This window comes from Elephantulus edwardii, unplaced genomic scaffold, assembly GCF_000299155.1.
Source record: "Elephantulus edwardii isolate Elephantulus edwardi_28Jun2011 unplaced genomic scaffold, EleEdw1.0 scaffold00025, whole genome shotgun sequence".
NCBI classification, from domain to species: domain Eukaryota; kingdom Metazoa; phylum Chordata; class Mammalia; order Macroscelidea; family Macroscelididae; genus Elephantulus; species Elephantulus edwardii.
Window position 1 is genome coordinate 3,789,472 of NW_006399775.1, and position 16,063 is coordinate 3,805,534.

At 39.2% G+C, this 16,063-nt stretch overlaps 1 protein-coding gene across 3 annotated transcripts in view; it reads right to left on the reverse strand.

Moving 5' to 3' along the window:
• Positions 1-16,063, reverse strand: part of FBXO25 (F-box protein 25) — a 136,835-nt gene that overhangs the window by 118,845 nt on the left and 1,927 nt on the right. The window contains exons 2-3 of one of the 3 annotated variants that reach the window (XM_006882848.1): positions 9,633-9,641; positions 9,289-9,308 (exon numbers count right to left, since the gene is read on the reverse strand). The exons of the other annotated variants lie outside the window; for them this stretch is intronic. Of the exons in view, the coding sequence (XP_006882910.1) occupies positions 9,289-9,308; positions 9,633-9,641 (29 nt within the window). The remainder of the gene's footprint in view (positions 1-9,288; positions 9,309-9,632; positions 9,642-16,063) is intronic. 3 annotated transcript variants of the gene reach the window in all.

The window sequence follows — 16,063 nt, forward strand, 5'->3', positions numbered from 1 at the left end:
ACATGCCCAAAGTATGTCAGACGAAACCTCAGAATCCTTGACTCCAGGGAACATTCTGGCTTCACCTTCTCCAGGACAAACCTGTTTGTTCTCCTAGCAGCCCATGGTATATTCAACACTCTTCTCCAGCACCACAGCTCAAAGGCATCAATCCTCTTTCTATCATCCCTATTCACTGTCCAACTCTCTGATGCATAGTATGTAACTGCGAAGACTAAAGCCTGGATCAGACACACCTTAGTCTCCAGCCTGATTGATGTCGTTGCTCTTCAGTTCTCTTGAGAGGTCCCTCACAGCTGACTTTCCCAATGCAATTCATCTCTTGATTTCCTGGCTGCTGTTACCAAGAGTGTTGACTGTGGAGCCATGTAAACTAAAGCTGTTAACTATCTTAATCTCTTCACCATCCAGACTGATGCTGCCAATTGGCCCACCTTAGTTGGTATATATTAATCCCTGTTAGGATGCACAATGCAAACTGTGACCACTGTAATATTTTGTAAATACGTTACCCTTTATATTTTCAATCAATAAATTTTCGTAAGATTCACTCTAATAAACAAAATTTAGAGAAATAAAAATGTTCCTCCATCAAATTGTTAATGCTAATGAATAGCTACAGGAATGATAAAATGGGTGCCTTTAGTCCATACAAATATCTGTGAGTATGAAGAAGCACCCTCCATACAAATGCATGGCATGGTGAAGTGACAGCATCACTGTAGGAACAAAAAAGTATCATTCCTTTGTGTAGATATAGCTTACGCAAGGGCAAATTTCACTACCTTTGATTTACCCAACATTCCCTCATTCACCCATCCTTGCCTGTGCTACAAAACTTGAAAACCATACACAACATCTTGCATAAAGTGTTAGGTAATGGGATTTTTTAAATAATACTTTTTAGAGTGCAAACTGGTACAAGATTTTTGAAAAGCAATTTTCCAGCATTAATTTTAAGTATGTCATTCTACTTCTAGGAAATTAGACTTCATAAATACACAATTACACAAAACCCATAGACAGAGGATCAATACATCGCTGTGTGAAAACTAGAAAATAACCAAACTGTTAACAGTGTAAGCCTGGGCAAGTAAGTTATGTTATATAAATACAATGAACTACTCAAGAGTAGTAAGAATCTACATCCAATATCAGAAAGATTTTTAAGAAATCAATCTTAAGTACGAAGGAACATGAACTGTGTGGTCAGATGAACACACATTAGTATTAGCAGCATAAACTGATATAATCTCACTAGAAAGTAGTTTTGCATAATTTAAGAAAAGTAGGGAACTCTGGTGGCCTAGTGGTAGGAAGCTGCACTGCATTTCCAAAGGGATGCAGTTCAAATCCACCAGCTGCTCAGAGGGAGGATGGGCAATCTCCTCCCATATAATCTGCTGCCTCTGAAAAAAGCCACTGGAGGTCAACTGGTTCTGACTAAATGGCACACAGCAGCAACAACAGGGAAGATAAAGATTATATGATTACTGTATGATTTAACAATTCTATGTTTAGCTCCTGCGAAGCGTGTTCATGTGTGTCCAAAAATATATGTGCTAAAATATTACTGTAGTAAACAGTACTTCATTCTTGCTAACATCAAAAAAACCCTTCCTGCCATCCTTGGTTCCTCCCTTTCATCACATTCCTCACATTCAGTTAGCAAGTTGTCAAGTCTATGTTTAAAATATTGTCACAATGTGAACATCACACTATCTCTGAGTCACAATCACTTGTCATTCAGGTTATTAAAATGTTATTGTTAGGGGTCAATAAGACAACCACAACTCTCAGCAACCCTATGAAAAACAGGTTGGGACCCTGACCTATGCTGTGCCAACCTCACAATCTCTATGATGCCTAAGTGCACGGTTACAAAAACTGTCAGCTCATCTCCCTGTGGGTGATTCTCTCTTCTGCAGACTATCTTTCCCAGCATGATGTCTCTTTTCCAAGGACTGGTTCCTCCTGATTAACATATCCAAAGTATGAGAGATGAAGTTTCTCCATCCTTACCTCTAAAAAAATCACCCTGTTTGCACTTCCTCCCAGACAAATTTGTTTGTTTTCCTGGCAGTCTGTAGTTTATTCAATAACCTAGGCCAATCCCACAATTTAAAGGCTTCAATTCTCCCATGATCTTCCTTTAAATTGTCCATCTTTCAAATGCATAGGCATCAAGTGAAAATGCCATGGCTCCACCTGGTAAACCTTAGTAAATAATGAGTTTAAATAAACTGATATCCTCGCTCTTTAGTGCACTTCTCAAGCTGAAAGAACTGAACATCAAATAAAAGCCTAGAGATGTAATATTGAAGGATTCTATAGTCAAGATCTTAAATGATCAGTATGCATCAAAAGAAGACAGAAGGACTATACTGTAGCAAAAAGAACTGCTCAACAGTGAAACACTTCAAGAAGTAGCATACAATTAAGAATCCATGATAATAAAGGGAGAAGTAAAATTTCACTGACAGCAAAAAATAAAGCCCAATGAAATGCTGGAAACCTTGGAGTTACTCACTAGCTTGGCCTAAGAAATTTGGACAACAGCTACCTGACCAATCCATTTTTGTTCTCATTCTAAAAAAAAAATTATTCAACAGAATGTGGAAATTATAAAAAAATTTAATTAATATCACTTGAAAGTCAAGTCTGGCTGAAGATTATTCAAATAGGGCTGGAATATTCTATCAACAAGGGACTTCCAGAAATTCAACTAGACTCTGAAGAGTCCCATGGAAAGAGGGATATCACTGCTGAAGTAAGATGTATCTTGGTTCAAAGCAGAGAATATCAGAATGATGTTTACTTGTATCTTATTGACTGTGCAAAGGCATTTGATTTTGTGGATCACAACAAATTATGGATAACGCTGAGAAGAATGGGAATTGCAGAATACTTAATTGAGCTCATGTGAAACCTATACCAAGACAAGGAAGCAGTTGCTCAAACAGAACAAAATATTGCATGGTTCAAAATCAATAAAGATGTGCATCATTTCTTCACACCTATTCAGTCTGCATGGTGATCAAACAATTTGAAAAGGTAGATTATATGAGGAAGAATGTGACATCAGAATTGGAGGAAGACATCAGATTATTATAATTTATGTGGTTGTACTCTTGACTTTCTGTAGTCTGTTTTTAACACAGTATCAAAATGCTCTTAATAAAAATGTAAATCTGAACATACCATTCCTCTTTTCAAAATCTTAGCCTCCCCAGTTTATTCTGGTAAAAAGTCCAAGTCCTTCTATGACAAGGTCCTGCCGCCTTCTCTCCCTGTAGCATAGCGGGTTACATGGTGGACTGGTGATCAAAAAGTTACAAGTTTGAAGCTACCAGTTGGGGTTTTTTTTTGAAATTAGATAGTTTTGTTTCCAGTAAGATTTACAGAGTTACAGCAAGTGGGAATTGACTCAACGGCAGGATATTGGTTGGTTTCCGCCCTTTCCCTTACTTATTTCCTGTAAACCATACTAGATTATGTATAATTTAAATATACCAGTCACAATTCTGCTCTGAGGTCTTTGTACTTCTCAATTATCTGCCTGTTAGGCTTTCTTTCAAATTACTATAGAGTTAGCTTGTCCAATTCTCAAGGTCTGAATTAAATAAGACACCTTCTTAGGAATGTCTATTGACACTGAGATAATTTTATATTATCACACCACCCATGTCTAGTCATCGTCTTCCATATCTGTTTGTTTCTTCCATATCACTTACAATCCTGGACAATTTATACACGGAACTTGTTTTATTCATCAACATTTAAGTGTTAGCTGAATCATGTCTGAGGTTGTTTACTGCTATATCCCAGCATGAAGAAAACATAGCGAATTCTTAATTAATTTTATAAATTGAACAGCTAGAAAATTATTTGTAATAATAAAACTGGGAGCATCTCTACTCCATAGTCTATTTGGTTCCTGAAGAGATTTTAATTACATATCCAAGAGTTATAGTTAAATCAAAGATCTAGGCTTTGCAACATTTCCAAGAAAATCCTTTCAGGCAGGAAAAGACAGAACTGCCTCCTTCCTGCTTATAAAGAAAAAAAAATACTTCTTTCTTCATTTTTCACATACTTGTGTAGAAAAATAATAATTCCATCAGTTCTCATTCTCATGCTTAAGTAAACACTGTACAAGGAGAGTCAACAAACTTTTTACTGTGTGGTGACTGTTACTGTTGTTAAGTGCTGTTGAATCATATCAACCCTATGAATGAAAGACCTGAACACTTGTGTAACTTTCATCATTTCTCCAAGTTTATAGGGATTCTGGAGGCAAGCCAGGATGTGGATGCCACTCCTGCTTCCAAGCTTATTTTAATAAAGGAGCTCCATTAAAAACTGTCCACCATGGGAAACCATTACCACATCTGACACATCAGTGTCACAGTGTTCAGCATCATAGCCACCACGAGTTACCTCTGTACAGCAAATGGCTATGTTTGATGAAAAACAATTACAACCAGGCCCGAGGGCCGCAGATTAAAATCACCCAGCTTGGGCTTAGTAGCATCACTTTCTGTCCACTAGGCCAACTGAGCTTTCTCTTTGTTAGTGTTGTTACTGTTATGTGCCATCAAGTTGTAGACAACTCACAGTGACCCTATGAATAAAAGATCTGAACACTTGTACAACTTTCATCATTTCTCCAAGTTTATAGGGTTTCCAGAGGCAAGCATTTCTGAAGTGGATTCCACTCCTGCTTCCAAGCTTATTTTAATCAGGGAGCTCCACCAAACACTGTCCACCATGGGTAACCATTACCACATTTGACACACCAATGTCAGAGAGTTCAGTCATGATTAGTTTTTTTTTTAAAAAAACCAACCCTTTTTCTTACCCAAGGAGCTGTCTTCAAACCTTCCTGGCACAAACTGGTAAGCATGTCCAGGGCTGCATCTGTTTGCTGAAACATGATAATTACTTTCCCATTGATTCCTGGGTCTTCACTTTTTGCTAATGCCTTCAACACAATGTGAACTTCTTCCTTCAACACTAATGACTTTTGAACATATGGTACTTTCTAAAATATTCTGGTGTCAGCCAATTCTTTTTTGGTATAGTGATTATGTGTATTCCCTCCATCTTCTTTTAATGTTTCCTGGATCATTCAAGATTTTGCTTACAACATCTCTCAGTATTGCAACTTGAATTTTTTTTTCAGTTCTTCCAGCTTGAGAAATGCTGAGCGAGTTCTTACCTTTTTATTCTCCGATTTCAGCTCTGTAGTTGTTAATACTTCGCTTTGTCTTCTCGAGTTGTCCTTTAACATATTCTGTTCAGGTTTTTTTTTTACTTCAATATCTCATACTTTCCCCCCTTTATATTGTATATAAATTTTAATTCTAAAACAAGTGTATGAAAAAACCCTTTAAAAATAATCTTATCTGGCAACTTACCACATCATTGCAAGAGAAAAATTTGATCATGAGAAAAGTTTATTTTAACTTTATGAAAAACTCAAGTTGAATAGTCTGCTCATATGGGAGATAAAACATGTCTTTTTTTGTTTTTTATTTATTTATTATAAAACATGTTTTAAAAAAGAATCTGGCAATAAGTCAGTTTCTATCACCACCTAAAATGTGAAGGCTCCACAGGTGGGAGTGGCCTCGCCTTCAATTTGGCTTTCTGGGGGACAAGTGTGGAGATGGCAGGATGGTGGCCAGCTGGGCAGAGGGCAGGAGGGCAGTGGAGCCTCTGGGCAAGTGGTGGGAGTAGACTCCACCTGACCTAGGACCCTCCCATCAGCGGGGCTGGGCGAGGAGTCAGTCGCAAAAAGAATCTAAAACCAAGTTACATTCATAAGAAATCATCACAATTGTGGACAGAAGAGCAACAGGGGAATTACTTTCACCAGGTTACTTTACTGGAGACATCCGAGGAGATCACTGGCAGAAAAGTTATGGGGCAGAGTCCTAGGAAATTCCTCCTTACAGCTGTACGGCAGTTAAAATTTTTTTATTTAAAAAAAAATTACACACACACACACACACACACGCGCGCGCGCAATGGAATAAACAGATGTAAAGTTCACAGAGAGGTTTTCTCTGTAAAAAAGTGTTCACTGTTCAGAATCATACAGAGAGTAGAGTATAACCTATTTTCACATGTTTATGTACTCTACACTGGTGACCTGCAGCCTGCTGCTGGATGGGCTGCAATGCCTCAGGGAGGGGTTACATAAGGAAATCCCAATTTTGAAATGTTACAGCTACTTTGTTTCTTTTTCTCTTGTCAATGATTTATTTTTTTTTAAATTTTATAAGTTTGAATAAATTGTTTTTCACAAAAGATCCTTCCCGTTTCCTTCAGCCCCCAACCCATCAAATTGTACAACCCTATGATTAACATCCCACCCCTACTTATCCTCACCTCTCTGCTTCCACCACACCTCATGCTCATTCTACAATAATGGTTTTATATAGTATTTGTCCTTGTGTGACTGAGTTAGCTCATTCAGCAAAATGCTCTCCAGTCCTTCCCAAGTTAGGTAGTAATTTACAAAATCACTGTTCCTATGTGTTGCGTAGTATTCCATTATATGAAAGTACCACAACTTCTCAATCCATTCGTTTGTGGCTGGACATCTGGGCTGTTTCCATGTTCTTGCAATGATGAATAAAGTTGTTATGAATACTGATGTACAAGTTATCACTGGAGCCTCAGTTTTCATTTTCTTGGGGCATATTACAAGCAATGGAAAAGTTGGGTCATATGGAATTTCTATGTTCAGCTTTTTAAGGAAATGCCAAACTACCTTCCAGAGTGGTTGTACCATTTAACAATCCCATCAACATTGTATAAGAGTTTCTATCTTACCATACTCTCTCCAACATTTATTATTTGCTGTCCTGTTAAACTCTGCCACTGCTACTGGAGTGAGGTGGCATCTCATTGTGGTTTTAATACTTTGCTTTGAGTTGAGATACAAAGTAAACTTATTTTTCTTTGTTGTTGTGTTGTTAAGTGCTGCTGAGTCATAGAAGATTTACAGCAACCCTATGAACTAAAGACCTGTACACTTGTAAATAACTTTCATCGATTCTCCAAGTTCACAGAGATTCTGGAGGCAAGCTGTTTCGGAAGTGGATGCCACTCCTACTTAAAAGGCTGTTTTAATCAGAAAGCTCCACGAAACACTTTCCACCATGGGTAACGATTATAGCATTTGACACATTAGTGTCAGCAATTAGCATCACAAATAACCATGAGTTACCTCTGTACAGCAGACAGACAGACCAGTCCTATACCATGTAGAAGAATGTTTGACCAAAAAACAATTGGGCCCAAATGCCTTTTCAAATAGGAGGCCAAATCCAATCAGTTCACACTCAATGGAAAGTAAACATTCCACCCCAAGCCTCACCAGAACCAGAACACAAACCAGAATACTCTGTAGAATCCAGAAGCTCCAGACAATTTCACAACCTGGATTCCAGCAAAGAAATATACTAGTATGTTTTATGAACAATAGTTTAAAAAGCTGTTTACAACATGACAAACAAAACCTGGCACCTAGGAAATGACAGCACATGCAGCTCCATTTCTTGGTTTAAAAACAAAAAAGCCTCCAGCCGGGGGCCTTCCTCTTGCCTGCTGAGTCTCTCCTCAGCCAGCCTCAGCAAGTTAGGCCAGCAGCAGTGCTCAACACTACTGCTTAGCCTTTCTTCCCTGCCTTTTTCATTATTTCCCCCTGGGGAGCCTGGCCTCCTCCTCACTGTTGCTACTGCTGCTGCTGCTGCTGCTGGCCCTGCTTCTGTGTCCCCAGAAGGCTGGCTTCTCTCTTGCACTTGCTGAAAGGAGTGGACTGGATCTCATACTTTTGTTCTGGATTCTCTAGGCTCTAGTGTAATTATCAAAGACTCTTCTGATAACCATTTTGGTTTTTTCTTTCTCCTCTTTGAAATCTTCTGTTCTCTTCAAGAATGATACCCTGATGTCATCCCACAATTCATCTGGATCACTGGTGGGAAAATCTACTGTTAGATAATTTTTAAAATTCAGGGGGAAGAGACCCCAGAGTCTTAGTTTGGTTCTTGTAGATATGCCTTAATTTTCTTCAGTCTCAACTGGAACTTGCCCTTGAGTTAACTCATGGTCTGTTCCACAGGCAGCACTTGGTCTGGTTTTTACTGCTGGGACAAGCTTCACCAATGATTCTTTCCACAGATGTAGTCAATCTTATTCTTATTCCTGTATTTTTTTTTAATTCCTAAAAAAGGTGAAACGCCAGAACGTGGAAATTATGGAACAATATCATTAATATTGTATGCAAGGAAAAATGGCTAGAACTGTACACTGTGAGAGAACTGCCTGAAGTTCAAGTTGAGTTCAGAAAGGCTGTAGCACCAGGGCTATCATTGCTGATGTCAGATGGACTGTAGCAGAAAGCAGAATGTCCATTTGTGCTTTATTGACTATGTAAAGGCATTTGACTATGGAGACTAAAACAAATTATGGGTAACAACGAGAAGAAAGGAAATCTTAGAACACTCAATTATGCTCATGTAAAAAAAACATACACCTAGATCAAGAAGCTGTTATCTGGAGCAAGGGAATATTACTTTTGCATAATGATAGAAAGGTGCCCATCAGGGCTGTATAATTTCTCCATACCTATTCAATTTGTACGCTGAGCAAATTATCCAAGCAGCTGGACTCCATGAAAAAAGAACATGGCATTTTTATTGTTCAAAATGGCTTACTAGCCATTGTGCTTGACTTTCACCACATGAGTGGCAGGGAACTTAAAGTATTCAATATGAAATTGTTTCATTTTCCCATCCTACCAAGTTAAACTGAGCAGATTTAGCAAAGACAGTGGGACTATCACTACTAGCAAGGAAGAGGAAGCATTGAGTACAGTGTGCATGCTTAAGGGCCAGAGATTTCTGAACTAGTCAGACCAGGTTCTACATGAGAGCAGCAGTAGCCTCAGCAGAGAATTAGAGACTAACATTAAAAAAAATAACAACAACAACAAAAAAAAACCCACCAGATTGCTGCCCCATGGACCCAGAGCCAAGCTTGCTGGATGACTTATGGAAGACACCATTAATTGGCAGGATTCAGAGAACTGTGAACAAGTGTCTATTGTACAAAGCAAGGGTACACTGTTGTTGCTGAGCATCACTGAGTCAGAACCAACCCACAGCTGACCCTCCTGTGGGTTTTCAGCAGCACAGGCTTATACTGCCCATCCTTCTGCACAGGAGCTGGCACATTCGAACTGTGTGCATTCACGATTGCAGTGCAGGTTCTTACCACTAGGCTGCCAGAGCTCCCTAAGGGAATGCTACATGGTTTAAAATGAAACAAAGTGTGTGTCTGGGTTGTATCCTATCCCCATACCTACTCAGCTATATGCTGAGCAAATTATTCAAGGTTCTGGACTCTATGAAGAAGACTGTGGCATCAGAATTGGAGGAAGACTAAATAATAACCTGCATTATGCTGAAGCTGCAACTTTGCTTGCTGAAAGGAGGACTTGAAACACTTGCTGCAGAACATTAAAGACTACAGATTTCAATATGGATTGCATCTCAACCTCAAGAAAACAAAAATTCTCACAACCAATAGGCAACACCAAGACAGATGGAGAAATAAACTGTCAACAACTTCATCTCACTTTAATCCACAATTAATACACTGGTACCAGAAGTCAGGAGATCAAAAAACATATTGCAATGGGAAAGTCTGCAGGCAGGGACCTTTCAAAATTACTGAAAAGTTACCATGTCAGTTTGAGGACTAATGTGCGACTGATTAAGAGCACAATCTTTTCAATCACTTGCTATGTATATGAAAGCTGGATAATGAATAAGGATGACAGAGGAAGAATTGATGCCTTTGAACTGTGGTATTGGGAAGAGTACTGCATATCCCATGCGATGTCAGAAGAACAAACAGATATGTTATAGGCGAAGTCAGACTGTTCCTTGAATACAAATAAGATAAAGCTTTGTCTTTCATACTCTGGCCATGTGGCTAGGAGAGGCTATTCCTTGGAGAGGGACATCATGTTTGCAAATGTGGAGGGAGGGAGGGCAAACGAGTGGAAGATCCTCAACCAGATGGATTGATACAATGACTGCTGTGATAGACTCCAGTATGCCAGAAATTGTGAAGCTGGCACAGGACAGGACAGGGTTCAGATCTATTGTTCACAGGGTCACTATGGGTTGTACTCGTCTGACAGCACTTAACAACAAGAAAACTCTGTAATACTTACCTAAGCTGCGAAGATGAAGGTGAAAGAGCCTGTGAGCACTTGAGCAACTGTCTAGAGGAACTGTACTCTTGAGAAGTTATTTGGACTGAGTAGCTGTATTCTGTCATCAACTTAAATTGTAACCAGTTAACTTATTTAATAAATCCTATAACCCTGAGTATGTTCCTATGAGATCTGGGTGGTCAATGCATGGAATTTGAACCCAGAAGAGCTATAAAAAGTTTGTGTTGGAATTAGTAGAAGGATAGGAATGTGTGAAACTATATCTGACCTTATAGGAATAAGTTTTGTACTGTAGAGAATGTTGATGGGGACAGTTCTCCTTCTTGGAATTAGTAGAGGTCGAATAGAGCCATTCTCATGCAGCCTAACTTTACACATTATTATTTTATAACTGACAAAACAAAATCCGAGGAGAGAGAAAACTAAAACAAATTTGGAGACAACAGTCTCTACCCAAAACATTAATTGAATAAGCAATTAATAGTAAATTTGTTGTTATGTGCTGTCGAGCTGCTTGTGACTCATAGCGACCATATGTACAATAGCCTTAAAACCTGCTCTGAACCCTATGCCAACTTTACTTTCTCTGACACACCTACCCGCATTACCCCAGTCCCTGAACTAATTTGTCTCATCGATGTTCTTCCTCTCTTTCTCTGTCCCTTCACCCTTCCAAGCATGATATCACTCTCCGAGGACTGGTCCGTCTTTGCAACATGCCCAAAGTATAAGAGACAAAGCCTCAGAATCCTTGCCTCCAAGGATACCGACAAGCATACCTACTGAAATATTTAGTCCTTTCAATCACTGCAGAAAAATAAACAACACAAGTCATGTCATCTGACTCTTTAAACTTGTACTAATATCATAAGAGAAAATGATAATGCTAAAGAGACAACAGTGTTATTTATTTAACTAAAGAAATGGCTGTAGGATGGCTAAGAGGTTACAGGATCTCATCAAAGTATTATAGCTCAAGGAAGCCCAGTTCTTACTTGTTGTTGTTATGTGCCGTCGAGTCATTTGTGACTCATAGTGACCCTATGCACAACAGCTCTAAACCCTGCTCTATCCTGCGCCAACCGCACTGCCTCTGACACATCCATCCCTATTACCCCAGTCACCGAATCAATCCATCTCATAGAGGGTCTTCCCCTCCTGCGCTGTCCCTCCACCCTCCCAAGCATGATGTCCCTCTCCAAGAACCCGTCCCTCTTGGCAACATGTCCAAAGTATGTCAGATGAAGCCCCAGAATCCTTGCCTCCAAGGAGTAGCTTGGTTTAATCCTCTCTAAGATGAATCTTTTGGTTTTCCTGGCAGTCCATGGTACATTCAGTACTCTTCTCCAGCACCACAGCTCAAAGGCATCAACTCTCCTTCTGTCCTCCCTAGTCATGGTTCAAAATTGGGGTGTACGCCAGGGATGCATCCTGTCTCCATACCTTTTCAACATGTATGCAGAGCAGATTATCCGGGAGGCTGGGCTCTATGAGGAGAATTGTGGCATCAGGATTGGTGGAAGATCTATTAACAATCTGCGTTATGCAGATGACACAACCCTGCTAGCTGAAACTGAGGAGGACCTGAAGCGCTTGCTGCTGAAGGTCAGGGACTGCAGCCTTCAGTATGGACTGAGGCTCAATGTCAAGAAGACAAAGATTCTCATGACTGGACCTATTGGCAGTGTCAGGATGGATGGCGAAGAGATTGAGATTGTTCACAGCTTCAGTTTGCTCAGCTCCAGTCAACACTCTTGGCACCAGCAGTCAGGAAATCAAAAAGCGTATCGGGAGGGGAAAGTCTGCTGTTAGGGGCCTCTATAAAGTACTCAGGAGCAATGGTGTCTCTCTGGAGACTAAGGTGCGCCTGATACAGGCCATGGTCTTTGCAATCGCTTGTTATGCATCAGAGAGTTGGACAATGACTAGGGAGTTCTTACTTAGTAAGATATATAAAGCTCTCATGCTCTCATGGGCATGAGAGACAATTTTCATATTCTCATTTAAGAACCAAAAATAAAACTTCTTTTATTTCCTTGAAGGGACATACAATTTTAAAAGTATTATTTATAGAACTCAACTATCACATAATAATATGAGAACCAATAGATTACTGGGTACAAATATAAAAATAAACCTTGAGGCATTAAAAATTTATAGGAAATATGCAAATTAAAAGAATATTAACAAAGAGATTAATAAATTAGACACAAAGGAAATTGGAGGGTTCTAGAAGCAATGTAATTAAGGAAGAGGTAAATAACATATATTTTATTATAAATTCCTTTACTCAATTTTAGCTTCCTAAAAGGACAATTTGTCAATACTTTTTCATCCTCGAAAGTAAGTGGGGTTGCTCTTAATCTTGATTGGAAGAAATTGAAACTTACCTTTGAGATTTGTTAGACACTATTTTCCAATTACACTGCTTTTTAAAAATAATTTTTAAGATATCAAACACAGGACTAAGTGACAACATCATCCTTATCAAGTCAACACACATTTATTCTTGGAACTTAGTCTTTCCATACCTAATTCCATACCTGTTGTTGTTGTTAAATGCCATGGAGTCTTAGATGACTCATAGTGACCCTATGAACTGACCCGATGAACGAAAGACCTGAACACTTGTATAACTTTCATCATTTCTCCAAGTTCACAGAGTTTCCGGAGGCAAGCCATTTCAGAAGTCCTGCTTCCAAGCTTGTTTCAATCGGGGAGCTCCACCAAACACTGTCCACCATGGGTAACCATTACTGCATTTGACACATCAGTGTCACAGTGTTTAGCATGACAGCAACCATGAGACACCTCTGTACAGCAAATGGACAGACTAGTTCTATACATCTTAGAAGAATGTTTGACCAAAAATAATTAAAATCAGTTACCTACTCTCTTATTAATCTTACCTGCCATTCAACTGCCCTGATTTGCCTTAGATAATTACTTAAGGAATTTTGTATTTCCCACTTTAATCTGTACTCCATTTAATCTATTTGATTTTGTTTGTACAAAAATATTTGCTTAGAGATGAATAATCTAGGTCAAAAAGTATTCTGTAATAAATACTCTGATATTCCATTTGATACTTTCTAAAGACTTAAGCAGTCAATACAGAGTTATTACTTGCTCTATCAAGAAATATTAACCTCAATAATATTAGGAATGTTCTCGGAGGAGCTGCTGGGAGAAGAATCAAAGAATGAACTGGTTCTTTGCTCCAAATGAATCCTACTGAATTATATTATTTCCTACTTCCTTTGATTCTTTAATCCTCTCACTAAAAAACAAGTGAGAAGAAAGCAGGGGAATATTTAAAATGCCCATGTATAAAAACAAAAATCCATTACAAAATTAAAATCAGCAAGTCAGTATATTGGTCACCTACATTTTTTACTACAGTATTTCCACCCCCCAGTTGTTGTTGTTATTGTTATGTGCCGTTGAGTCGCCTGTGACTTTTAGTGACCCTATGTACAAGAGCCCTAAACCCTGCTCTATCCTGTGCTAATCTTACTGTCTCTGATACACCTACCACCATTATCCCAGTCACTGAATCAATTCCTCTCATCCAGGGTCTTCCTCTCCTATCTTTCCCTCCTCCCTCCCAAGTATGATGTCCCTCTCCAAGGACTGATCCCGCCTTGCAACATGTCCAAACTGTCAGACAAAGCTTCAGAATAGAATCCTTGCCTCCAAGCAGCAGCCTGGCTTCACCCTCTCCAGGACGAACTTGTTTGTCCTCCTAGCAGTTTATGGTATATTCAATATTATTCTCCAGCATCACAGCTCAAAGTCCAAAAATTCTCCTTCTATCATCCCTACTCACTGTCCAGCTCTCTGATGCATAGCAAGAAATGCATAGACCATGGCCTGTATCAGGTGCACTTTAGTCTCCAGACTGACATTGTTGATCTTTGGTACTTTGGAGAGGTCTCTGACAGCAGACTTCCCCAAGGCAATTCATCTTTTACTTTCCTAGCTGTTAGTACCAAGAGTGTTGATTGTAGAGTCAAGCAAACTGAAGCTGCTGACAATCTCAATCTCTTCACCACCCATCATGATGCTGCTAATCAGCCCAAAGGCAAGAATCTTTGTTTTCTCTATGTTGTTTCAATCTATATTGAAAGCTGCAGTCCTTGACTTTCTGCAGCAAGCACTTCAGGTCCTCCTCAGTTTCAGCAAGCAGGGTTGTGTCATCTGCATAAAGCAGACTGTTGATGAGTCCTTGACTTTCTGCAGCAAGCACTTCAGGTCCTCCTCAGTTTCAGCAAGCAGGGTTGTGTCATCTGCATAAAGCAGACTGTTGATGAGTCTACCTCCAATCCTGATACCACATTTCTCCTCATAAAGCCCAGCCTCCCAGATAATCTGTTCCACATATAGATTGGAAAGATGTGCTATATTTCTCTCAGGTACTTGGAGGCAAATACTTTTATATAGTACTTAAAAGAATAATTTATATCGTTTTATATTCTTTGCCAAAATTGTGGCTCAAAGTTAAGTTTTTCTTCCAAAGAAAGAAGAAAGACTCAAACATATGGTACAGTATGTTTCATCAATGGCCTCTCCACAGAGGGCTGAATTTGTACTATAATATAAATTATTAGAAGGAGGGAAAAGATAAAAAAGAAAAAAATGTGAGAGATGAAATCTACATTTTGATGGGATGAGGAAGTTAGTGTTGATGAATTCTTTCTCTATTTTAATCTGGTATGGAAGAACTGATATGAGCTGTGATGTTCGAGAAAAGCACTGAACGTCCCATGGACAGCCAGAAGAAAAACAGCTATGTCTTGGAGAGGGTGCAGCAGAAAAGCTCTTTGGAAGCAAGAATGATGAGCTTTCGCCTCACATACTTTGGGCATGCTGCTATGAGAGGCCATTCCTTGGAGAAGGACATGATGCTTAGAAGGGTGGAAGGAAGGAGAGGAAGACCATCAACCAGGTATACTGATGCAGTCACTGCTGCAATGGGCTCTTGTGTGCCAGGAAGTGTAAGACTGCATGACAGTAGATAGAATGTGTTTTCAGCAAAGGGCATAAGGGAGATAAGATGACATGAAGTTTATGCAAATATAACACTCTTGATTATATTCTCAAAGTTTTTTCTGTATTCAGGAATAAATCCTTAAAATACTTATTATCTGTCTGGCATAAGGAAAAATTGTACTCAAGGAAAATAACAGAATCTCATGAACATCACTTACTACAGACGTTGCAGTTGTGTACTGTCAATCAGAACTGACCCACAGCTGACCCTCCAGCAGGCTTTCAAAGGTAAGAAGAGCCTGTCGATACTCCCAAGAAGCACCTGGTGGATACAAACCTATGCCTTTCTGTTAGTAGTACAATTTCTTACTACTAAACCAACAAAGCAAACTTTAAACACCCCTCATACCCTAAAAGAAGAGTTTATTTATCAATTAACTGCCTCTAAAAACACACTGGAGGGCCAGCTATGGGTCAGTTCCATGTCAACAGTATACAACAACAACAATGTCCAATCTTCAGATTTCATAGTGGATGTAAGATGTAGTACCTGGAGTGGATATTAGAAGTTGTATCTCAGGCTCTGAAAGAGAAAGGGATAATTTCCTTCTGTGTGATTCACAGACTCAGAAATTCAAACAGAGGGTCAGCTATGAGTTGGTTCTAACTTAATGACAATGACAAATTAAAAACAAAAGTAAAAGTAAATTAAAAAAAATATTGCTGTGGGAAAGTCTGCTGTTAGGGACCTCTCCAGGGTACTGAAGAGCAATGGTGTCACTCTGGAGACTAAGGTGTGTCTGATACAGGCTA